The sequence below is a fragment of the Cricetulus griseus genome, chromosome 2 (genome assembly GCF_003668045.3).
Source record: "Cricetulus griseus strain 17A/GY chromosome 2, alternate assembly CriGri-PICRH-1.0, whole genome shotgun sequence".
In the NCBI taxonomy this organism is placed as follows: Eukaryota; Metazoa; Chordata; class Mammalia; order Rodentia; family Cricetidae; genus Cricetulus; species Cricetulus griseus.
This window is the reverse complement of record NC_048595.1, coordinates 364,054,018-364,080,742: the sequence shown is the minus strand read 5'-3', so window position 1 is coordinate 364,080,742 and position 26,725 is coordinate 364,054,018. Positions and strand designations below refer to the sequence as shown.

The 26,725-nt window shown below is 42.3% G+C and overlaps 1 protein-coding gene across 1 annotated transcript in view; it reads left to right on the top strand.

The window, feature by feature from the left end:
* The window catches only part of Adcy2 (adenylate cyclase 2), a 359,351-nt gene that overhangs the window by 104,224 nt on the left and 228,402 nt on the right, over positions 1 to 26,725 (top strand). Inside the window, exon 3 of the mRNA XM_027400117.2 lies at positions 3,226 to 3,387. Coding sequence (XP_027255918.1) covers positions 3,226 to 3,387 — 162 coding nt within the window. The remainder of the gene's footprint in view (positions 1 to 3,225; positions 3,388 to 26,725) is intronic.

Here is a 26,725-nt window from a genome sequence, read left to right as displayed (position 1 = left end):
AACAGACTTAACAATATGAGAACCTTTTGAGATTAATAAGGTGTCAAGACAGTTCCTCCAGAAGACTTGACCTTGACTTTCATCGGCCAAGTCGTACCGGTAGATGCTGCACAGGCCTGGCCTCTCTGCCTGAGCTCTTGAAGTACCAACACTAGAACCCTGAACTTGATTTGGTATAGTTGCTTACCTCAACTTTGGAATAATCATTTGTGCTAGGTTAGCCCTCAGGAAGAGCTGGCTAAGGTTATCATTGAACTTGAAAGGTAGCTGTTGGTTCCCTGACACTTTCTGCATGTTCTGTCACCAAGAAGAGATCATGAGGGAATCAGTCCCTTTCTGTCTGAGCAGATCATTGTCCACCGCATGAAATGCTCCCGAAAGTAGTGCTGGGTCTCTGCCACACTCTGCATCTTCATATGTAAATTACCTAAGATCAAGTTTCTGCCTTGGTTTCACGTTCCCTGGACAGAATAGGAAAACCAGAATGTGTGTTATGATGACTGCTAATGCCTTGTTGAAGACCATCTCCATAGTCTTTTATTTTGAAGAGGCAAAAGAAAAAGATATTTGCTAGAAAAAGTATTGCTATGTTAATCTGCTCACCCACATTTTTTATCCTGACAGCCCATATAAATATAGCTTGAAGGGGAGGAAGCGGGGGCTTGGAGCAGATGGCCCACACTAAACTCAGGCTTCCCGAGGACTTCTGGTCACTTTGCCCACCCACGGTGGCTTTCTCCTTGGCTGTCATTCATGATGACAAAACTTGCAGCAAATAGAGAAGACGATTTAGAGGCCATTTCATTGTCTCCTCAGAGTGGGGCTGGGTGGGGAGGGTGGCCCTTCTCTCAGCCGTGAAGACAGCTGGCATGCACGACAGACTCATCCACTCAGTTGTAACGGCTCAGAGCTATGATTGAGCCACCTCTCCTCCCTCTCAGGGAGCTTCTGCCCCCTCTGAGGAGTGTCTGCATGCTTGTCCTGCTTAGAATGCCCTGAAGGAAATGAAAGACTGTTTTAGGAATCCGTGTTTATTTTTAGGCTGTAAACCTCTCGTCTTGTGTGTGTTCTTTCAACTGTGACAGTAAAAACAAAGACAGTAGGTAAGATGCCATCCTGGAGCCATGGCACAGAGCTACACAGGGCCTTTCAGTTATAAATGTGGTGCAGAATGGGCAGGAGAAGGCAGAGCCTAGCACTCTCAGGGCTGCACTCTCTTGGAGTCCGCAGGGAGCAGAACCTGGTGATCACGTCACACTTGGGGACTCACAGACAACTTGCACCAGAACAGCTGGGGTGATATGTTCGTGTTTGTCCAGCTGATTGGGCCTCTGTGTCCTCTTCAGATGGCATGGGATTCTGCGGTCACATGCCTCTCACTCCCCTGAGGGAGACCTCAGGCTCTCTTGCTATAGTTATCACCTGCTTGCTCTCTCTGATGTCCTTCCATCTCTGGCTGTTTTGCAATGAAAATGTTCTTGTTTTATTACCAAGTAAGCACTTTGATTTCCATTCTAAAAGTTTCTCTAAGTGGTTTCATATTGATTGTTTTTTATAAAGGTCAAATTCATAAAATATAAGTTAGCCATTTTAAAAGGAGAATGTGGTGGCATTCAGTACATTCCCAGCATTGGGCAAAGAACATCTGTGTCCAAGGCAAAGACCTTTTCCTTTACCCCCAAGGAAGTCTATACTTGTTAGGCCATCACTAACCTTCTTCCATCCCACAGGCCAGCTCACAGAGCTTGCCAATTGGATTATCAACATCTGCTTCTAACCTCTATGGATTTACTTATTTTGCATAGTTTATAGAAATGGAATCATGCAATACAGAGCCTTTGCAATTCATCCATACTACATCATGCATGAAGACTTAAATCCATGTTATTCCCGAATCACATTCCAGTGAATGGGTGTGACAGGTGGTGTCCATCCATTGCTGGATATCTGTATCCCCATATTTTGATTGACAGGCAAACTCTATGATAAATATGTGTGAGATATGTTTCTCCGAGTGATTGTTCAGCATGCCTAGTAGTGAAACTGTGGGATCCGATGGTCATTCTATATTTAATCTTTTTGCCAGGAAGTGCTAAACTGTCCCACAGCAGCTGAACTGTCTGCATCCATGCCCTGTGTGTCTACCTTTGCTAATCATAAAGCAACGATGCCAAGTCCCAGGGATGAGGGACTGGCTTTGTTCATTCACACAAGTCAGCTAAACTCAATCTTATGTATATAGTAGCTTGTTTCCTAAAATTTGAGGTGCTGCACAAGAAATTGAAGGCGTGGGTATAAAGAGTTCACCTGACCCAAGATGAATGATAAATGGGTGTTTTATTGGGGTTCAACTTACACAGAACAATAAAGAACTGCCACAGGCTTTTCTCTGCCCTTCAGATCCAATCCCAGACCCAACAGAGCGAGAGCGAGAGAGACAGAGACAGAGATGAGACAGAGAGAGAGTGCACACCTGCCTTATGGTTTCCTCTTTCTGGTTCTGTCCCGCTGAAGCCACGCCCAAAAGGGTGTGGCCACTAACACAAACACACTGACAAGACTAGATGCTGCTACAGTTCCCCTTTTAGCCTAATGAAGAAGGTTTTTAAGCCAGATGCAAGAACTATATACAATGATAACAACTATCAAGTACGTTCCAGGGTAAGGAAAGGTAAATATACACAAATTAAAACCTACAACCAGCAAGAGCAACATTGAGCAAAAGGCACATCCTACAAGAAATCTTTTTTGCACATCGCAATGGCTAGTTAATTTTTTTTCTTTTTCTCATTTTCGTCTGTGTATAAGCATTGCTGTGTGCATACTAGGCAAATGTAAAGGACAAAGAACAACCTCCAGCCTTGGTTCTGAACTTCCACCTTGATATATAGAGTCTCTTGTTTGTCTCCACCCACCACACCAGGCTAGTTGGACTGCAAGCTTTGAAGTACCTTCCAGGGTCCACTTCCTGTCTCACTGTAGGACTGTGTGGCTACCATGTCCAGATTTTCATGGTTCCAGGGATTCGATCTCGGGTACTCACACTTCCAGGGCAAGTGCTTTGCCCACTAGGCTAGACTTAGTTCTCTGTTGTAACTCAGCAAGTCTGTTCCACCCTCTTTTGTGATGATGTTTCTGCAATGAGCAGCATGTTGCTTTCTGCCTCCTTTCATGCCAAGGGAACCGGGATTTTCTGACACACCTATGTTTTCCTTCTCTCTATAGGTGTCGTTCTTCCTCTTTATCATCTTTGTGGTGTACACCATGCTTCCCTTCAACATGCGAGATGCCGTCATTGCCAGCGTCCTCACCTCCTCATCCCACACCATAGTACTGAGTGTCTACCTGTCTGCGACCCCAGGAGCCAAGGAGCACCTGTCCTGGCAGGTGAGTGCCCTTCCCAGTGGGGAACACTGGTCTCTCACAGCCCTTCATAGTACCTGGGAAATGGCAGGTGCCCTCGGGGTGTGCTTGTTGACTGTTTTCCAGCACCTGTTCCTTTTCTGCTCCCTGACATAGTCTGTAAGGGCTGCTCAGCCCTGTCCTCTACTAGCTGGGTCAATGGTCACTTAGCCATTAGCAGCAATATCTAATGTTCAGAGAATGATTGGGGATGGAAACACCATTTTGCTGATTGCTGAGTGGTGATATGATTTTGGAGGCAAAGGTATACATTAAAATCTTTTATATGTTACAATTTTAGGACTCTTTTAGGGTGAAACATCATATGATTAGAAGCATAGGTCTCCCCAACTTGTATCTGCAGAGTGATATATATATATATATATATATATATTATATATATATATATATATATTGCTTCAATTTCCACCATGACACCATGAGCATTAGAAGCAGTTCTTTAAAATTGCTATAGCAGCAAATTTGTGCATTGCTAATAAGTGGCATTTCAAGAAGCCATTCTATTTAATTAGTTAAAAGCATTTTTAAAAGCTATTTGATTTCCTATGATGTGTATTCATAAACCTGACGGTCAGTGATTTGGAGTTGTTTCTAACAGTGTCTCTTTTTTTTTCTCTGAAAAAATATATGTTTTATTTTTCTGTTTGTTGGTAGTCACAACAAATATGTCCACAGCGTAAAATACACTAATAGATACAAGTTTCAGTGATGGTGAGCATGGTGCCATTAGAAGGGGTGTTTTAATTTTTGGTTGTGAGGGAGTTGAGCCAGAGCCATGGAATGCTAGGGAAAGCCTCTGAGCTGCATCCTGGCTGCACAAGAGGGATTTTAGATACGGCTAACCCATCCTCTGCAGAGTGAGAGAGACCAGGTGTCCATGTGATGGAAGCAGGTGGCTCACTTCCTGGTAACCAGGAAGCAGAGATAGTGTAAAAGTGTCTGAGAACAAAACATTATCATCAAAAGCATGCCTCATGCCCTCGGTGACAGGGTGGTATGCTTCCTCTGAGAAGCCACACCCCCTGACAGCCCTTTCACCCATGAGCCCATCGATGGTTTAATCCCTCCAGGAAGTTAGTGCTCTCTTTATTCACTTCATCCATTCATTCACCCGTTCTCCACTTTATTCATTCACCTATGCTCTGCTGTTTAGGGATCAGCCTTCAACACAAGAGCATTGGAGGTCATTATGAAATTCAAGGCAGAATAGCTCTCTCTGTCTACACTGAAAGCAGAGGCAATAATCCCTAGCTACACTGTGTCCTGGCCGGCACCTACTGAGACACCGACAGAGACCAGCCAGCACATCTCAGATGAATGACTGAAGGTGAAGGGTATCACCTTCGCGTGTTGAATTGGTAAATAAAGACTACATGCATTCAAGCTGCACAGCACAATGAGCTGATGTGCAAACACATTGTGTCATGATTATTCAGTAGCCCAGTTTACATACCCCATCACTACACATGTTGCATGTTACATGTAAAACATGTTGCTCTTATTATTCATGCCCTTTAACACCCATGTTCCCACTTCCCCAAAACCCCAACTCCATGCAACTCCCATGCAACTATTCAAGAGAAAGATAATCTCACTGTGGCCTGAAAAGGTCCCAGAAACTTCCGTGTGTGGTTCCACCCACAGTTTGCTCCCCAGTTCTTTCTGCATGGCGTGCTGCCCTCTGTACCGCATGGGTGATTTCCTCTTTCTCCTACCAACAGCAGTACCATGTTGACTGCTGGCACCTGGAGCTCAACTTCCTGGGTGGGTAGCTGTATGCAGTAGCAAGGACAGAATCTGCTAGCCCATTTACATTCTGGGCACAACTGTGGAAAAGCTGCCCTCACTCCAGCAACAGGTCCCTTACTGAATACATACTGGCACATTGTGCCTAGCTTGCAGCTTCCTTTGTGAAGAAAATGAAGTATTACATCTTTGGTCAGAAGGCTTTAATAGCTATTATAAAAAAATCAAACAGAATTATAAAAATAGGAAAAGTCGATGCTTTACAAAGAAATGGTTGTATTTTTGGCCATTGTATATGGAATTGAATTGTTTTTGATGCGTTGCTATCTGTGTTAGTGAAAGAAATTAGAAAAAGATTAGTTTGCTTTTTTAAAAACTCTTTTTCCCAAACTAGTAGGAAAATATGATGGCTGGCAGCCAGAGGTAAGATAATTATGGAATTGTGTGATTTTAACATTGCTTAGTGCTCCAGTGTTTCATATAAAGATAAAATCAGAAGAGAAGACCTCATGATCCATTTCTAAAGTCTTCATTAATTCTATGATTCCCAGAGCCAAAATGGTAGAATACAGTGATGGGTTTTAAGAGGATGCTGTGTGTTAAACGTTATTTTAAAAGAAGGGTTCATATGTAAGCAAGTATGCAGCAATGAGTTTTATTACTCTTGACCACTGCTGGAAATAAAACCTAAAAAAAAAAAAGCACTGGAGTGGGGTAAAGAAAAACACTTCCTTGAATTCTTTTGACTCACAACGCTTATAATAAGTTAGAATGCTGTATGTCTGCTGGTTACATCACTATGGTGTAGTATTCAGAACAATAGTGTGTACCATGTAGGATAGTGATCAAGTGTAAAGAAAGTCTGTATGTCAAGGGCAGTACTGCTTTGCCTCTAAGCTGTCAAAGAAAATCTGCTTAGCCTGTATTCATACTAAGAATTTTTTATTATGGTGCGTCTGTGGCCTGGGGAATCTACTGAGATCATGTCTTACTTGTCTGTTAAGTGAAATACTGACAGAAGAACAAACCACTCCTTTTCAGTGCTGCATATCAGAGTCAAATGTTTTTAGGAAATTCATTTAGCCACCATTTGCCTCAAATCATTCCTCATGATGGAGGAAATTTAATGATTGATATTTATAGAAACTTCTGTCTAACACAGGAGAAACTTAAAAGTATAACCACTCAGTGCATGTTATAACCTTTATTTTGAAATAATTACAGACTTATCAGTAAGTCATCAGCTCAGTACAGAGAATTATTTTCTCCTTAAACTACTTAAAGGCAAGTTACTGATCCATTAACCAATATGATGCCCCATCATCCCAGTGCTTTTTTCCGCAGTTCCTGTCTCTTGGATAACCATAAAAATTTACCCGCCTGTGTCTGAAAGTCTACAGCAATGTGTTATCAAGTCTCTGTGTTTCAGTCTGAAGCCTCCCTCGCTCTCCCTTTGGTGCTCATGGTGGTTGCATGTTACGATAAATCTTTCTGCCAAAAGCCGCCAAGCCCCCGGCCACATGTGCACTTTACGCCAGCTGCCCGCCCAAGTTAGGGCCCAAATGAATACACAGAAACTTGTATTAGGTTCAAAGCTGCTTGGCCAATGACTAGGATTCCTCATCTGTTAGCTCAGTCTTAATTATCATAAATCTATATATTTTATAAGACTTATCTTATCGGACGCCTTATTGGCGTCCCTCCTTGCCGGTGGATCACATTGTGCTGCTGGAGGAGCAAGGGGAAAAGGGACCCTTCCTGTTTCTCCTTCGCTTAAATATGAGTCTCCTTGCTATGTCACTTCCTGCCTGGATCAGCACTTCTCTACTACATTTCCCAGAATCCTCTTTGACTCCTAGTGCCATCTAACTTGCTGTCTCATTGGCCGAAAAGTATTTTATTTAACAATCAATAAGATAAACATACACAGTAATACATTCCCCCTCAGTTGCACTCTTAAAAATTACAGGGCCCACTGAAGGTGAATGTCTTTTCATTTGAATTTGATGTCTTCTGGTTAACTGATTCAGGTTTCCGTCTTTGTTAAGAATTGAGACCACAGACCTGGAAAGTCTTCAACTCTGTCTGAGTCCACTGAGCTTGGCCACTGTGAAATTACTACATGCTTCTTTGTTGACGATGCTTGCTTTGTAGGAAGGAACTTTAAGGTTAGGCGTACGTATATCCTGTCTTTGAACTTTTGACTTCTTTTACTAGTTACATGCACATGGTGCCATATTTCTATTTTATTTGATACTCATTAAACCGTGTCTATCACAGGAGCAACTCCAGGGGTCCCCACCAGGCTGACTTCAGTCTTCTTGGCACATCCTCGTCGTCTTGGGACTTTTCTGTCTTGTGGAATAAAAGGTTTCAGGCTCATTTTTGTTTTGCCCTGGATGCCCCTAAAACTGAGGTGTGCTACTTATTTCCACATTTATTTATTCATTAAATTACTTACCAAGAGGGGGTTTAATGTAGTCCAGGTTGATGTTGAGCTCTCTAGAGCTGAGAATGGCCTTGACTTTCTGATTGCCCTGCTTCCACTTCCTACGAGCTGTGATTATAGGTGTGCACCACGTGAAACAGTGTTTGATTGCATACTAGTCAGCAACCCCACCAGCTGAGCTACAGCCCCTGTCCTCTGCTTCATTGTAGTGGAGAAGGTTTAGAGGTAATATCTGAGCATCGTGTATTCTTTGTTTTTGTTTGTTTTCGCTACTGGGATGCCATCATACCAACATGAGGCCTATATATTGACAGCTGCATCAGTGGTTATACATACTCAGATTCGATGATTTTTCCATTGCGGTAATAAAATACCCTGACAAAATCAACTCAGAGAATAGCATTTCTTTGGCTGACAGTCCCTAAGAAGATATGGTTCACTGTGGTGGGAAAGATACAACAGTAGGAGCATGAGGCCAGCTCAGCAGTCAAGAAGCTGCTGATCATATTCCATCTGCACATGTGTGTATTCTTTGACCAGTTTCTATGATTCTTAGTCTTCTTGTAAAACCAGGCTCCCAGATCAGACATCATGGGTATCTTCCACCAGGCCCAGCTTCCTCTTTGCAATCCTGTCTGCTCTCCAGGATCTGAGCACCCATCCATGTGAGGCTTCCTATTGTGATGTTTCCTTTGTCCCCGCAGGTCCCATAGTCCTTCTAAGCTCCAAAGAAGCACTCGGGACTTACATTAGTTATAATACTGTTGGCCATTGACTTGGCCTTCTTATTGGATAGCTCTGTCTTATTTATTAACCCATTTCCATTAATCTAAGTATTTCCACTTGGTCTTATGTTATCAGAGAAAGATCCAGGGACCTGTAACTCCTTTGGCATCCTATGAGTCGACTGCTCTCTGCCTACACTTCCCAGAACCACCTCTTCTCCTATACCTGCCTATCTTCCTGTCTCATTGGCCACAGTGCTTTATTCATCAAGCAATAAGAGAAACATATGTACAGAAGACATCCCCATGAGCTGCCACCATGGCTGTGTTATCCAAGAGAGAGGAAAAAAGCCAATGGGCAGAAGAGATGGGACAAAGAATGAACACATTTGAATTGCATCATTGTTTGTGGAGAGGAAGAGTATAGGAAATGCAATCAGGGAAGGCAAGATCACACACACTCACACACACACCCCTCCCCGACTATGCTGGCTGCAGCCATTGGGGGAGAAAGGAAGACTGGAGTCCTGCCTCACAGCCAAGGGCAGTGGTCCAGCCTCAGTAGGCTTGGTGCAGCCTCAAGTTTGTGCTGGCAAGCACTTTTACATCTTGAATATGCATTTTGCCTGGTCTCCATTCCCCTCACTTTTAGATGTCCTCATCACCGTTTTCATGATGCCTAAGCAACTTCAAGAAGTGTTCAAGCATTCCTATCTATACACCATGGCTGCATTTTGTGTTTGAACTTTAGACACTCTTCTTGCATCTTTATTTCCTTGGTATTCACAGCACGTTCTGAATTTTCATTTCGAATATCTTTTCTTTTCCCCTGGGAGAAGGGGGGATTTGAATATAGATTTATTTAAGTAAGTCAGTTATATGAGAATCCATATTTATGAAAGAAGATAGGCTAAGGACTGCTTATTGGTTTTCTAACAGGATTACTCAGATGTCAGGGAAATCGGTACAGGATTCTCTGACACTGTGACAGCTTTAATATATTTAAGTTGTGAGACACGTGGAGCGTTTTCATTGCACCAAATATAGACAATTGTCTATGGTGAGTTTGTAATCAATGGCGGTGTAAATTTGTTATGTAACTGGGATTAAGTGTAATTCAGGAAGTGTATATTGGAGTCTGGAATGCAATTGCATTTGGGGTCTAATCTTAGAAGCTTGAAGAAAAAACAGCAGGTTACCAGCTGCCCCGTTTCTGGTGTGGAGGGGACTAATTGCTAGGAATTTGGATCTCTGTCCTCCTGTGTGTTTTCAGAGACGTAACGAATATTATTATTTTTCCACAAGGAAAACAATTCATTCTTTATATCACAAAGCTATGAATTGAGTATATTTCACATTTTGTTTTTGTAAAGTGTTGCTTGCATTTGAGTTTGGAAGGAAAGGGAATTGGGTTGGAGAGAAAGGAAATGGGTGTGTCACATGAACAAACTTGAGAGCAAATGTGAAAGCATCCCATGCTCCTCTTCTCCTCCCCAGCCTCCCCACTCAGCCTTCTCATCACCTGATCTAATTGCAGAGAATTTCCACCTTAGCCTACGGGAGTCCGGGGAGAGAACAAGTGAGCAACATTAACTCTGACTTCAGGACATAAAATCACACTAAACATATTCCAGCAATTCCTAGAGTGAAAACACGAGAGTCTAAGACTGGATTTCAGGCCTGCAATTAGCACCCTGTCTTTCTTAGAATGAGCTCTAGGTTTGTTCTGTAAATCGGGTTTGTGTGTGTGTGTGTGTGTGTGTGTGTGTGTGTGTGTTGGGGGGTATTGAACAGGGGTGAAGGCCATGAATCTACAAGAGCACAGATCTGTTCTGAAAGATTTGGTAAAGGAGGCATGAAAAGAAGGATTTCCTGAAAATTAAGAGGGATTGTCATCTGTGAACCATGCCTGCCCTCTTATTGATTTTATCATCCAAACTGTGTGACCTCCATTCTTCAAAGGGAATCATTCTCTGCACACATGTCACACCGTGACAGATTTATTAGAGTTTGTGCTGCACCTTTTGCTGGCATTTGATTTCAGAAGTGGGGAGTGATCTTCCTCCTATCTTCACTAATTCAGGTGTCTTTTATTTGATACTTATAAATATCTGCAGCTCTGGTCATTACAAATGTTTGCTTTTAAGGGAAGAAGGTACTTTGTGATGGATGCTGGCCCACAACGTTCATTAAAACATTGATAAGTAGTCTTTGAAATGCACAGATGGTAATGAGAAATGAGCACTTCCAGTAAGGGGGCCACGTAACCCCCCACTCTTCCCCTGCACACCTGCCCACAGAATGAAGCCCCTGATTGGATATGTGTAGCTATAAATTGTCCTCAGTAAGACAGCTGCTATTGTTCTGAGTGGTCCTTTTTAAGAGAAGAAACATGTTGAGATGAACAAGTGGAGAGAAGGGGTACATCGTGACACTGGGGCATAGTTCAAGGAAAGACAGAACTGTGACTGGGCCTAACGACCTACAAAATGGGAACAATTATCCTGGCATGATGATGGCCTTTGTCCCTGACTGGTCATGTTGTAGGGATGCACTCACCCCATTTTATTCAGTACAAGACAGGGTGGACAGCCTGGGGCATTCAGTCCAAGGGCAGCAGAAATGAGGAAATGAGGAAATAAATGAAAAGGACTTAACTGGGCCAGGCAGTTAGCACTCAGAGCATCAAGTGTTGCTAACAACTGCTTAGTGGGTAGGTGTGCAATGTTCCCAACACACTTTCAGAGTGCAGCAACTTCACTAGGCTGGTGACAGAGGGAGAAACATGCTTTCTGTTTTCTCACAGTCACCAGAGTATGAGAACACGAATCCTCCATTTCATTCTCTCCTAAGAGATGAGGGACCTTGGTGGACAGACTCAAGGCTCAGGCTCACCATTATGGATGCTCCAGAGCTCATTAGCGTTGTTATGTGGCAAGGAGTATGGGGAGGTGGGCAGAGGAAGCTTCTCAGTGTCAGGAGGGATCTGGGTTTGGAACTCACTTCTGCCTTACAGCTGTGTGTGGTAGACACGGAGGTGATACTCCCAATTTCCCTCACAGACAATATGGGCTGTCAGCACTTGAAGATGCTGGCTTTCATCTGTCATCCCCCACAGGGACTCTCATGCCTACAGAGACCTACATGACCAGGACCTCATGACTCTCATTAGGGTGGCCCATCTCCTTGACTGACCATGTCAAGGGAATACATTCATCCCAATGTTGACTCAGTGACCTGTCTCCTCAGCCCCTGAGCATTCGTGGGTTTTTCTGACACACACCCCTGAGCTACCTCCCACCTCCTTCCATCCCTTTGGGTCTTGGTGCTAGGGCCACTCCTAGTAAACCCAAACCTCTGTTTCAGAATGTTGTATATATTTTCCAGTGGTGACAAGAAAAAATACCTGTTTTACCCCATATAGAGAGCTAATCACATTCCAAAGAAGTAATACCACCCAACTCCAGATTTGTGAACAAATGACTTCATTGGGGTTGCTCCCAGGGACATGGATGTGGAGTCATTTACAGAAGCAGCTGCATCCCTGAGAAACGTATAGATGAAGACACAAAAATAGCATCGATGGACTTCCTTATGGAACTTGCAGGGAGCTGCACCATAGAAGAGTCTCTTCTCACTAGCAGTCGTGTACTGCTCCCACAACCTTACGGAGGGGGCCTGGTGAATCTTGTAAGTTTTGTGAACTTCCTAAACCTGGTAAGCATCATGTGCTCCCTGAGAAGTATGAGCCCCTATTGGCACCTGAACAGTATCACCAGAGATGGCCAACAAATGGGTATGGCTGCTGACCTTGGTGCTGAGTATATCGGCTGCTCTATTGGCTAGTGTTTGCACTGTTGTGATCACAGTACTTGACAGGAATAACTTAAAGGGGGGAAGTTCTATATTGGTTTATGGTTTCAGGAAGTCTGTCTATCATGAGAGCAGGAAGGCATGGTGGATTTCCTGGTGAGGGGAGTATGTAGCACCAGGAAGCAAAGAGCACACCACCATCAAAGGCTTGGCTATAACTTTCAAAGACCTGGCCATAGACACCTATTTTTGACAGTTGGGCTCCACCTCCTAAACATGCCACAGCCTCCCAAAGTAGTACACTGCCTGGGGCAAAGGCATTGAATGCCCAAGCCTGTGAAGACAATTCATATTCAAATCAGATACTGTATATAAACAGCCTGTTATCAAGGTGGACTGGTATTTAGCCCTCAATAAGCAGTAGACAATGTAGCAATTAATGTATTTTTGCTTGGTTGATATGATTTCAGAGACTTAAAGAAAAACAGAACATAAATATATTTGGGGATAAAGTCATAATCAAAGTCCAAGTCATCTGCAGAGTTGAGCTGGGCAGTTTTTGAGTGAGACTCTCAGAGTTGAAGTCTAAAGTTGATTATCCAGCTTATGGCTTGTGCTTCACAGATCCAAGATGACAAGCTTCATGATGGTGACATTCTCCAAGTCCACATCCAATGACAAGAAGTCAGTCTTCTAATCCTGAGGGTCTGAGGTCCTCTAGGTTCAGATGGCATGGCTTTGGAAGCCCCCTGAGACAAATTAACAACAAAGTGTTGTTAGGGTTGGTAGACTCTAAAGACAAAGAATGGAAATCCATTTGTACTAGTGTCCTTGCTTCTGGTGGGCCACTGAATCTTGTTCTTTGGACTCAGACTCTGTGACTCTATGCCTCTTCACATGCTGTATCATCTAATCTTTATCTCTGTATCTTCACTTCTTCTACCTCTTATAGGGACAGTGGTTCTAGTGACTTCTATGTTTTGATGTGCAAAATTCTTATCCCCAAGAAAATGTATACTGAAGATCCTAGGGGGCATAAAATGGGACATCTACTGTTGACCTCACCTTGTGTGCCTATACCCACAGTTATCCACAGGTCCACTTCTCTCCCTCATTTGGGGGCTCTACTCTTGACCTTACCTTGCTTTCCCACACCCACAGTTATCTGTAGGTCCACTTCTCTCTCTCATGGCTATTGTAGACTGCTCACTGGCTCCCTGGTTCTCCAATATCAGTGAGAGTGTTAAGTTCTGTGATGCATAGCATATGAAGACACCTTGGAAATTATTTATGGTAACATGGGAAAACAAAGATAAACTAACAGAATTAAGAACGGTTGGAGATTTAACCCTTGTTTAAATAAAACTCTCATTCATAGAGAAAATAAAAATGATTCTGATGATTTTGGAGAGCTAAGATAACTAAAAACTGCCCTGGGCTTTTTTCCCATCTTAAAGATTAGAGAAAGATTGGTAGGGGAGAGGGGGAAGTAGAAGAAGAGAGGTTTCCATGAACACACTTCTTACCACCACTCTTGAGTTGTCTTGGTATTTGTAGTACTTTGTTGTTTGGTGTTTGTTCTACAGACAAACAGTAATGGCATTGTCAAGTAGATTACTTAATTATTCAAAGGAACCTCATTTCTTTTCCAGTTGTTTTTTCAGACTACTTCTGGAAGAAAAACTTCTGGTATCAAGACTATGAGGTAGAGTCACTGATCTAACTTTTAGTTTAGTAGGACAGTCTTTTAAGCAGAGGCTAGCTTGGGGGTTAAGCTAAATGAAGTTTATAATTGGAAGGAAGGAACCATTTACTTTTATTTACAGAAGTTTTCATCTCTCTTCCTTTATTTTAAAGAAGGAATCTTGAGCTGTTACAAACAGGCTCGTATATCCAGTGTGGACAAGACCATACAGTTCTCTGCTTACATAATATTGAGTAAGTCTTGAGAAGCTATAATTATCACTAGGGAGGTATGCTATACTTTTCTCTAATTTTCTGCTTTTTTTTGGCTGGTAGCTTGTTAAGGATTTTGCATCTGTCTCAAAGATGATAAGAGCAAACATCCTCTCACTGTGTGATGGTGCTGAGTGATTTGTTCATTCACAGACTTTAAGCTGTAATGTTTAGTGTATTAGATTAGACTAGGTTAGATTGGAGTAGATAACTATCCTGATTTGCTCATTCACAGACTTTAAACTGTAGTGTTTGGTGTATTAGATTAGACTAGGTTGGATTAGAGTACATACTGCCTTCTGTTTTTCCTGTAAAAATGTTTCTGTTTAGATTTACTTTCTCCCCAGGAGTTTGTTTTGGTAAAATAAATTCTCTTATAAATACTGACTTTCTCATTCAAAATTGAGTAATCTATTCATGGTTTCAATTTTTTCTGTATTTTTATTTACTCTTCTCTGGTTAGAGAGTTGCTCGTGAGTCTTGTCCTTATTCTAACTTATTCATTCAGCTAATACTTTGCTTGTTTTGTTTCATTGCTCCAAATGGTGAATTTTGGATCTATGCATTATTTTTATGACTTTCCAGTTTTTGTTATTTTCTTTTCTGTTTTTTCTTCATTAATATCTTAATTTTCCTTCACTCTTCTTTTTGTGTTAGATCATTCATGTAGTTATTTTTCTTTCTCAGCTATATAATACCCAACTCTCAGTCTTAGCTATATACATATACATATACATATATATATATATATATATATCCCTTACCATTATTTTCTACATATTTTAAAACTTGGTTTGCATTCCTCTTTTGTGTAGAAAACTTTCACTGGTGGTGGTGGTGATGATGGTTTTGTTTTCTAACAAGAGGCTACTTTTTTGTTTTCACATTTATCATTATAAATTATAGTTTTATTGCATTAAGGTTAGGGATAGTGTCCTATTTGCTTATTTGTGTACTCTTAAAAGCTACACACTTCCCCCAACAAAGCTATGCCTATTCAAATAAGGCCACACCTCCTGATAGTGCTATGCTCTATAAGCCTATGGGGACAATTTTCTTTACAACCACCACACATGGCAAGTACCTCTGCCCAGTGAGCATCTCCCCAGCATTCTCCCTGTTTCCAGTGTTGTCTTTGCACATGAGTTCCATACTGGCCATGCTGCTACTGCTTCTGCTGCTGCCCACCCCCATAGTCACTAGAACTTTCTGAGGCACTTTTGGTATGTGAAGTACTGTCATGATGACCTGAATTACATCCTCTGAATCCACAGTGGAAGGAGAGCTGGCCCCTGACCACCGCATAGTCATCATTGTGTCTCTTGATAGCCGATGGAGATGCTCATAGCACTGGGATAAAAATACCACTGTCAAAGTGTGTTGCTCATATCCTTCTTTCCCTAGTTCAGCTTCTTGGATATCCCAGTCTCATCAAGTTGAATCTCTGGGCTCAGCTTCTTCACTCAGCTTCTGAGTGAGCCCTTGAATAACAGAGCTCCTGTCCTTGTGCTGCATGTCAGCTCCTCCATGAATGCCCCTTACAATGTCTTTCTTTGATCTCCACTCAGGTGCCTGCTTGTTGCCTTTGATGTCATCTCAGTTACCTCCTATTGAAAACATAAATGGCTTCTGTGGTTCCCATCTCCTCGGTGTTCTCCTTAATTCCCAGGCTGAGAAGATGAAATGTCATCTTCATGTTGTAAACTGCAAATATCTAGTTTTCAAGAACTTCTTAAAAACCTACCTCATATTTCACATCTGAGACTCAAACTATACATCAAGACAGTGGCCTAAGATGGAATAGAAGACGCAGATGCTAAGAGACTGAGAGTGTCATTTACCATGTACACTGTTCTTGGATTCTAAGCCCTGGGGTAGTTTGCCTGAGAACTTTAGTTAGACAGTTGAAGGTATTCATGCAGAAAAGTCATCCATTCTAATCCTTGAACATTCTTTTCCTCTCTCTCTTTTTAGCTCCATCTTCCGAAAGACAAGCCTGCTTCTGGGTAGAAAAGAAATAGCGTTAAGGTGGGGACAGTGTCAGTATCCCTGCCTTAATGTGGCCATTGGTGGCATACAGATGTGGGGATGGGGGAATAAGTCACCCCACCCCATGCTTCTGTAAAACCTGTCCTCTGTTTTAATTTTCTCATCTTTCATGGGATATATCACATCAGAGTTCAGAATGTTTATGTGTCTTTGTGTCCTTCTTGCCCTTTTTTTTGGCCACACATTCCAAAGGCCTTGAGATGAACTGTCTGTGGCAGAACTTGGGGCTTTTAAAATTATTTTTTCCCCAGCACTGAAAGTGAACAGCATTAAATGGATACCCATATGACTAAACCCCTGAGATATGGGATAATGGAACATGCAAATATGTGACCAGATATAGACACACAGCAGATACCAAGTGTCCTCAATACCACCAAGCCAAGGGAATCAATGGATAGTTCTTTTTGTGGCCCTAACCTCCTTAAGTATCCCCGTTGTGTCTTAAGTGTTGATCAATTAAGTCTGTTATCCAATAAAGGTAATTTTGAAAGGTTTATTAGTTACCTCTCTTGCTGTGATAAAACACCATGACCAAGGCAATTTATGAAAGAAAGAGTTTAATTGGGATTGTGGTTCTGTAGGGTAAGGGTCAAGTGAAGTAAGGGTCAAGTAAGGCCAATGATGGCAGAGTGAAGGCATGGTGGTGGGACTAAAACAACAGGGAGAGCTCACACATCTCAGTCTATACTGAGATGGAATTCGAGAGGCTTGTCAGCCTCAAAGATTGGCCCCTGACACACCTTGTGGTGCTTTGAATGCAGATGACCCCTATAAATGCATATGCTTTAATAAGATCCCCAATTGGTGGAACTGTTTGGGAAGGATTAGGCGGTGTGGCCTTGTTGGAAGAAGTGTGTCATTTCAGGGTGGGCTTTGAGGTTTCAAAAACCCAAGCCATTTGCAATTATCTATCTCTGCTTTGTGGTTGTGTCATGTGATGTGAGCTCTTGCTCCAAGGCTGTGCCTACCAACTGCCATGCTCCCAGTCATGGTGGCCATGGACTCTAACCTTCTGAAACCACAAGCCCTTAAACTCTTTTATAAGTTGCCTTGCTCATGTGTTTTTATCACAGCAATAGAAAAGAAGACTAAGACATACCTCTGCCACAGGACTGCAATTCTTAATATTTCCCAAATAGTTATACCAACTGGGGACCAAGTATTCAACATTCTTGCCCTAAGCACCACAATAATGACAACAAAAAAAGATCATGACCGATCCTAAATCCTCCTCAAATATGTGCCATTCTACTTTTGTCTTCAGGATAACCCAGATCTTTACACAGAATTTAAATTCTCTGAAGTCTCCAAACTTACAATATTATAAAATAACCAGAGGAAAGCCACAAAAATGCTTGAAGAAATGGGATATATAAATAGAATTTTGAGGATCTGGGATTGCTGCTCATTGGTAGAAAAAGTGAACCAAAATTGAACTGTCCTTGTTGATGTTCACATGACTCATAGGAAGAATAATTGCTAAATGTTGTTTGCTTTTGTATAGCCCCTATAACTTCTGTCTCTGGACCAGTGAAGATGGACTTACCTATTTAACCAGGCAGTAAAGAGCACTGGCTTAATACTGAGGCAGAAACTGGGCTCACCAATATTGAGTGAAACTGCCTTAAGTTTCACTCAACATATCATCAGTGAAGGGCAGCTCACTTTAAAAAATTTAAGACCTATTAACCAGGAAGGAGGGGATGTTTCTGAGAGAGTGGGGCAGAGTCTCTGAGGCAGACCAGAGCCTTCATGGGGAGCCCTCTAACCTTCCACTCCTGGAGATGATCCAGACTCCAGTCAGGTAGATTAGCTAATGGTGGCATTTCCAGTGAGAAGTATTTTCATGTCAAAACATCACTTCAGGGGACCAGAGCATCCAACAGTTGTTGAGTTAAAATAATGGATCCCAATGGAGACACTGAGGTGGCTCAGCAATCCTCCATACCTGTGCAAGTGAGATGCATGAAAAGCCCACCATCCTAGCAAATCCTGTGAGGCATGTTCAGTAGCAGACAGTGCAGGCGATTATCCCCATTTTCATTGTCTTCCTCTTGGAATTTTTTTCAGACGTCTTCAAGAACCACAACTCATGCCTGCAATGCCTTGAAATTTCATGGCTGCTCTAATTTGTGTTTGGTCTTGACCTTGGCTAAAAGTGACTTTATTGATGAGAACCTTGACCACACAGAACTTAGGAATTATTATTGGAGCCCTTCTTGCCAAAGGCGAATGGACACATGGACAAAAATTAAACTGCATTTGCTACATGACTCACCACGTCTTCCATCTCCTCCTCTCCCTTCTCCTGTTTGTCCACCTTGGAAGTTTGAACTCTAATCCCAGCCCACCCCACGCCCAACACCCCCATGGGCCAGAGACCATGGACTTTACCTCCCAGTATGTAGCCAGCTACTCCCAGAGTGGTCAGGGTCTCCCGCAGACACTGGCCTAAGGTGGCCTCCAGTGGCCTCTCTGCCATCAACATTGCATTTTTGGTTCTTGTCGTATGATCTTCTGCCATCAAATCCCTCCTGGATACTGATCCCATGCAGGATACTGCTTTGCAGTATTTATTTAGCAGCTGCAGGGATTTTTGTGGCATGCCAGTCAGCCATAGATTGTCTTATGAATACACTTGAAATTCTTCTTAGACTTTTAGAGTAAAGAAGTAGGGAAGAAAGTAAGCATGCAAACATCAATGACTCCATTCCTTTCTTTAACTCTCTGTCCCGTGGGGAATTTCAAGCTTGTATGAGCTTTGGCAAAGCTCATAATAAATAAAATGCCATCGAGCTGGTAGGCATTTTATCCTGGTGTTAAAGTACATTTTTATGGGAATCTCACAAACCACCTCAAGTGTATTTTGGGGCCAAATTGAGATTCTCATTTATTATTCAAAGGGTTTTAAAATCTAATATTTATAATGTCTCCAAGTAAAGATTCCCATTTCACTGCTGACCTTTCGACTTTGGTGTAATTTAGAAATCATTTGGATGGTCTCTGCTTCCTGATTTCAGTATGAGTCTTCAGTACAAGTCATCTTGCACCCCATGAGAACTTCAGCAGGGGTCCCCAAACTCAACTCATTACTTCCCAGCTTATGAATTTTTCATGTCCATGGAAGGAACCTCTCGATTCATCCTGTAAGTTGGGATTCACTTTGTTCCCTTCTCAATGCATTGCCCTCCCAACTGCTGCATCTTACACTCGGTTTCTCCAGTTTCTTCTGTCCCCCAAGTCTCATCTCTGCCTCTCATTCTTCCTCTGGATCCAGGTACTTACCTTTCTGCCCAGATCTCATGCACACCTACCCAAAGAGCATCCTATAACCATCCCAATGCCTGTTTACATTTTAACCACTGGAAGAATAGGCTAGCCTGTCACTTTTGGGATAGCAGAAAGCTCTGCAGCACAATTCCAGCCCTGTCTGCCCCTCCTTTCCTTGGCATAGGTCCTGCGCTCCTTGTGGGTTCTTTCAGGTTTCTTATATCTATCCTGCCGTCTCTGGAGCATCCAGTCATTGACACCTAGCCAGTACTTGAGCTGTAGGAAGTCCTCTGTGAGTTTAAGTAAGCCCCAGGTATCTGGGTGTCTGTGAGTGAGCTCTAACATAGGTCCCGTTTCCCACTCTCTGGCTCCCTTGTTACCCTGGAAGCCTGTTCAGAGGAGGAACACTGCCTTAGATCTGGGGCTCCCAGCAGACATTGTTGCCCTTCACTGCAGCAGCATGGTGGATCATGGAGACAGCCTTCATCTTAGAGTCAGAAAGACTTGAACCCAGGTCCCAGATCTGCATGAATAGGTCCCATGAGTCTGAGCAACAAGCTCAAGTTTGGGCTTCTCCAGCTACCTATCATCTATGTGTGACTTAAGGCCTGTGTGGAGGAAGAGGAGTAACAGAACTGGACTGAGGATGTGACTTTATGTGGCCTTTAGCTGAAGGAATGGTTACGTGGCCCGTGAGTGGCGGCCCCTTATCAGAGTATAGCTTTTCCACCCTTTCTTTCTCTGGCTTATTTTTCAGTAAATAAAAACATTGAGCTTTTAAAGTTAGGAGAGAGCCACTGCCCAAGATTTTTAAATGGGAGGAAATATTTCATATCTGTCATGTGTGGTGTTTTCTGCAACAGTTAGGGGCTGGGTGAATCATATAGTGTTTACCAATATATTGTTCTGCATCAGACAGAATAATTATAGTTACATGTCCACCCACAGCTATGGAAAATGATTATGTTGTCTGAAATGTAAGCATAAAGTGTAGTTTAATTGCTCCAAAAAACTAAGTTGTTTTTTGTTGTGTTTTGAGATAGTGTCTCATGTACCCTAGGATGGCTTCAAATTCCCAAGTAGCCAATGATAACCTAAAATTCCTGATCCCCTACCTCCACTACCCACGAGCTGAGACTACACACATGCTCTACCATCAAGATTTGGCTTCAAAACTAATTTCTTAAATAAAATTTTTATTTGTTTATTTTATTTAAATGGTGTTCCTACTGCTAACTTGAAGAATTTGTTAATATTTGGTGTCAATTGATAGGTCATCATCCAGAAAACCTAGTTCAAGGAATTTCTACATCCCAACACTTTCTATCAAGGTGTGTGTGTGTGTGTGAGTGTGTGTGTGTGTGTGTGTGTGTGTTTGTGTGTGTGTGTGTGTGTGAGTGTGTGTGTGTGTGTGTGTGTGTGTGTGTGTGTGTGTGTGTGAGTGTGGGAGTGGTGGTATGTATATATGTGATGTGTGCGTGGCATGTGTGGTGTGTAGATGGTATGTGTGTGGTGTGTGTGAATGTGTGTGTGTGTGTGTGTGTGTGTGTGTGTGTGTGTGTGTGGTGCATGTGTGTTGTGTTTGTGTGTTGTGTTGTGTTGTGATATGTGTATGTGGTATGTTTTCATGTACATGAGCTCAAGCAGGTGTGCCAGGACACACATATGGAAGTCAACAGACAACCTCAGGTGTTGGTCCTTGCCTTCTGCTTTGTTTCAGCCTGGGTCTGTTCTGTCACTCCCCACTGTACTTGCCAGGATGAGGGGCTCTGGGGGTTCTCCTGTCCATTTCCCATCTTGCTACAGGGACAATTGGATTATAGGTGCATGTGCTACTGTATCTGGCTCTAGGTGGGATCTGGGGACCTGAATTCAGGCCATTGGGCTTACTCTGCTGGACTTATCCACAGCTCTGGGGATAGGATTTTAGAAAAGAAAAAGAACCCTCAAATATTTGAATGTTTACTCAGAAGCCTGTAAGCAATGCTTAAACCTAGGAATGCAGACTTAACAGCTCACAAGGGTAACCATTTCCTTCATAATGAAACCATCTGCTGAATGTTATCACACTCCACACTGTACTTTGATAATTGCAGTGGTTCTTTACAGTGATGTTGGATCTTGCCAGTTGCTGGACAGTGATTGTCATCAGAGCTCATGAAGAAAATCCTCAGCCACAGAGACAGATCCATGTGTCTCTAGAATAGGAATTCTGTGTATTTCTGGGAACGGCTGGGGAATAAATATTTTCAGATCATGGGCCATCTGGTGACAGGTCTGGTCAGCTCTGCTCTGGGAATAGCCACAGGCAGGGAATATGCATGCCAACAGGTGTGGCTGAGCTTCAAGAAAATTGTTTATAGAAACAGGCACTGGACAGAGGTGGCCTGTGGTCTATGCCAGAAAACCAACTATCCATCTTACTCTCACCCCAAGTAGAGCAGGGCATCACTCTACACAGTCCTTGAGTAACTACTGTTGCCGTCTTCTTACTCAGCATAGATGTTTGTTTTTCTCCAAGTATGCAGCTTCCAGAGCAAGCTTCCTCTTGGAACTGCACCCAATCTCCGTGTTCCTTGAGTCTCAGAATAAGCACACGTGTGAAATCCTGCACATGTAAAATCCTGTATGGAAGTCGGGTTTTTTGTTTTTTTTTTTTAACCTAATTGGTTCCCACACCTCTCATCTAACAGTGAGACTCGGCTGTTATCAATTTCCCATCTCTGATTCCGGTGATGCCCAAATGTGTCTGAACATCTTCTGGAATTCAAGCAGATGCTTCCCTTTTAAGCAGCACACCCACATCTTTTGATGTGCTGAGTGCCTGGGAAATGCAGGCACACGCACAAACCGTCAGTTCCCTAGCTTGAATTGTGCGGTCTGCTAAGCATTTTCCCAAAGAGCATCCAGGGAAGCCTATGGAAATGTCCCAGCATGTGCTGGTCAGCATTCTCCACAGCCTGTGTACTAACTGCCTGGCTGGGGTCTCTATTCTGCAAAGACAGACCACTTCATGAAAAGAGACTTTTATTCTACCCAAGCCAACTAACTCATGCTTTTCCTGCAGTCCTACCTCTGTATCTGTGATATTTTTTTTTATTCCATCTTCGGAAAAGACTAAAGAAAGACCAGAGCTTCCTGAGGGGGTGCCCATCCTAGACTGTGTCTGCATGCTGCCTGCTGGCCCAACTCTTAGCTTTCTGTCTCTTGTGAGAATGTTGCCCTAGTACTCTATTCCTTACATTGCCTAGTCATAGCCAACCTCCCTGACCAGTGTGCGTGGTCCTGTCACAGAGTTCTCTGTTATAGGAAACTTCTCAATTTGCATTGGATTTTGTTCCTGCTTTTTTTGAAACAACCAAGTGATTTTAAGTGGCTTTGGCTTCTGACACGATCCACTCTTATTAGGTCTTCAAAGGCTCTTGAAAATTTTTGTTTAGAATGTCTGAAAATGTAGCCTGGAGGGTTTTCATGCTCTGCCCAAAGCTGGCATCTAAAAATAAAATTAAACTGACTGGCAGCAAGAAAAGTGCCCAGATCAGCAGATGGTGTGAAATGCAAGACTTGTAAAAGGAAAATGTATTCATGAAAATACACATCCCTTCCCATGTATTAAAGGTCTGCTAGGAACACATGTTCTCTGTAGACTCGAGGGCTGTCAGGTTATCGGAAATGGAAGGCATCTGTATTTGAGCTTATTGAGCTCCTGCCTGAGTTCTTTGGTGACAGGAGGCTTGACGAGGAAGGCAGTACCACCTGGAGGGTGCCATGCCACCTAAAGGTGAACGCTTCCTGACTCTTGGCTAGTAAAGTGTGTGTGTGTGTGTGTGTGTGTGTGTGTGTGTGTGTGTGTGTGTGTGTGTGTTTGAAACAGAATACATACCTCAGAGGAGGTGTGTGTGTGTGTGTGTGTGTGTGTGTGTGTGTGTGTCTGTGTGTCAGTGTGTCTGTGTGTCTGTGTGTGTTTGCATGCTCACACAGGCACACATAGTGCATGCAGGTGTTTGTGGGAGGTCAAAGTTCAACCTCAGACATTCTTCAGAAGCCATGACCTTGGTTTTTGACACAATGTCTCTCACTAACAAAGAATTTGACCTGAGGGTGAGCAGGCTAGCCAGCCAGCCTCAGAGACCTGCCTGTCTGCCTCCCCCGCCCTGGGTTACAAGCATGCACCACTGTGCTCTGCTTTTTCCCCATTGGTTCTGGGGATTGAATTCAGGTCTTTGCACTTGCACAGCCAGCACATCACTAACCCAGCTCCTGCAGGAAGTTTAGCCCAGTGAGAATGTGCAGGGAACTGCTTTAGATCTCATTTGTGACAGATAAACATCAGAACACAAACTGAATAAGCACAACAATATGACACCAGAGAACATGCTATGTCAACGAACTTTGGGATTCTTTGGTAGGCCACAAGTAGGCCCATGCGATGTTTGTATGCATTAAACAATAAGGAGAACACAGATGCCCCTGTCTTATTGCCCTTGACACAAAATACAATTATTTTTAAGAAGTGGGTTGATAACTATTACTGGTTTAATATTTAGTGGTTAATTAAAATGGAGTTGATTGATGTTTACAAATACTTAACTCATTCCCCGTCTAAACAGCAGGGCTCCTTACCCTTCCTCCAGAGTGAAAGCTTACAGGAGGTGGTTCAGTTTATAAGTGGGTATAAGTCTGACTTAAGACCCACAACCCAAACCACAATGGCATGCCCTGGCTACCTGATTTCAGTAGCTAAATAGAACCTGACATATTGCCTGTAACTACTATGCTGGATTCCAACTTACAGAGACAAAGTTTATGTGTTACAGAACACTATGTCTCACTAAGGATCATGGTCAAACAATTCTAGGAGTTCTGAAAGTTGTGTTGGTGCACCATCTGCAAAGGGAAAGTGTGAAGACAGTAAGCCTGGGTTCTGCCCAGCTCTGCCCTTGCATAATTAGGCAATTGAAGGGCCTCATGCCTGCTGAAAACCTTCCAAGATCCTTGACCCAGTGCAAAGCCAAAGGAGGTCTTCAGTAGTGTGGGTTTAAGAACCATGGAGTGCCAGCATTCAATATGAAGGACTTACTGGGAGACCCCAACTTGGAAAAGATCAACACAATTGTTTTAGACTCAAACAGAAGGCACCCCTAGCTTCTTTGTCTTCTTATTTTTTGTATTGTTTGATTAAAAACAAAAGCAAAACAAAACTAGATAAGAGCCATAATTATTTACCTTGAAGGACTCCTTGAAAATCAGAGTCTATAACATAAAGCAGGTGTTAAGCCAAGCCATTTAACTGTTCTGTAAGAAGCAGACATCTGCAGATCAGGCTTCCAGGATTGATGTCCATCATGTCGACCCATCATGGAATTATCCCTGAAGTTATCCAGTGGCACTTGCCAAAATCCTAGCATTTGTGACCTCATGGCTGGCAGCTTGGTTGTTTCCATTCCTTCAGACACATCTGGTTCAGTAAGAAAAATAAAGTTTACTCAAACTACTTAGATTGTTTAGTTTTAGTGGAAATGTGTCATTTTATTGATCCTTTCAGAGGACTAGATTTACTTTTTTAAATTTTTGTGCTGTTTTCCTGATTTCAGTTATATTAATTTCTGATCTTATTACTGTAACATTATTTTGGGTTTAATTTGTCCCCACCCCACGAAGATGAACATTTTTATTACATGTTTTACACTTTTCTCTTCTGATATGTGAAATTTAATGTTATGCACTTAAACAGTATATTATTGGTACTCTACAAATTTTGATAAATTCAATTAATTAAAATAAATTTTAAATTTCTCCTGACTCTTGGCTAGTAAAGTGTGTGTGTGTGTGTGTGTGTGATTTATTTTTCATGTATTTTAAGTGAGTCTAACTATATTTCAATGTTGGGCTTACATCTAACTCTATTATGAGCGTGAAACATCAGTTCTAATAGCATCTTTCATATGGTTTTGTTCTTTTTTCTTTATTAAAGTTTGTTTTATGATCCAGAGCATCATCTGTTACAGTAGACGCATCTTTGAGAAGAATGCCTGCTCTCTGTTGCAAGGTGGGATGTTCTGCAAATGCCAACAGGGTCAAATTGATTGATAAGTGATGTGGAGGTCCTCCATACTCCTTGTTTCTGCCCTCCTCCCTCTAACAGTTATTTTGAGCAGGGCGTTAAATCAGCACCTATCACAGATTTGTCTCTTCTTATATTTTCTCATGTGTTTATTCTTCATGTTGCTAGATGCATAGAAACTTAAGAATCTTGTGCGTTATTGCAGAATTTGCCTTTTATCTCTATGCAATGCTGTTCTCTGTCCTTGAAAATCTTCCTCATTCTAGTGTCTACTTTATATAAATTTTAATGTGACTGTACAGACTTTATTTGACTTGTGTTAGCAGGTGTATCAGTTTGAATTCTCAAGGAAATCAGAACCAGATATACATCAACCCACACCCCCATATGCACACTGAAAGCTATGTTTCAGTGGGTTGTTTACATGATTGTGGGGTGATAGTTGAGATTGCTAAGGTAGCCTGATAGGTTGGAAACTTTGAGGAAACATTGGTCTTAAGAAAAAGTGATTGCGTCTCTCCTGTATAAACCTCTGTGTCGATCATAAAACCTTCAACTGATTTGATGGGGCCTGTTCTATTTACTCTAGTTGACTACTTCAAGGTTTTTAAAGACTGTAGATGTTTACCACATCTGCAAAATCACCTTCACTACAACACCTAAGTTAGTGTTTGATTTAATAGGTGGATGATGAAGGCTAGCCAAGTTGGCACATTAAACTAGCTGACAGATTCCAACCTTTACCAACCTGGCACCAACACACATCTTTAAACACTATATTTAATCCCAAAATAAGTGGCAGCCATACCATTTTCTCATACCATGTCACAGTCATCCTGTGTGCCATGAAGATAAGACAACACTTCCCTAAAAGAGGGTGTAAAGCTCTTGGGTGACCATCAGTCTTCTCCTTCATACCCTGTTTCTTGAATTCAGTGATATTAAGTTAACCATTATTAATAAGCTTTGTTACATTACAGTTAGAGAAAAGAAAGCAAAAACATTTGCTTTACGTGTGTGTGTGTGTGTGTGTGTGTGTGTGTGTGTGTGTAGATGCCTTTATTTTTTTGGTTTTCATGAACAGGGATTCAGATGGGATTTAGTGGGGCCCTTTTTCTCTGGGTCTTTCTGAAGGGTGTGAAGATTATAGACTGGTGTCACTGGCAACCCCCTGCTCTACCAGAGGCAACTGAGCTCCTTTTCACAACTGAGCTCCTTCTCATAGTT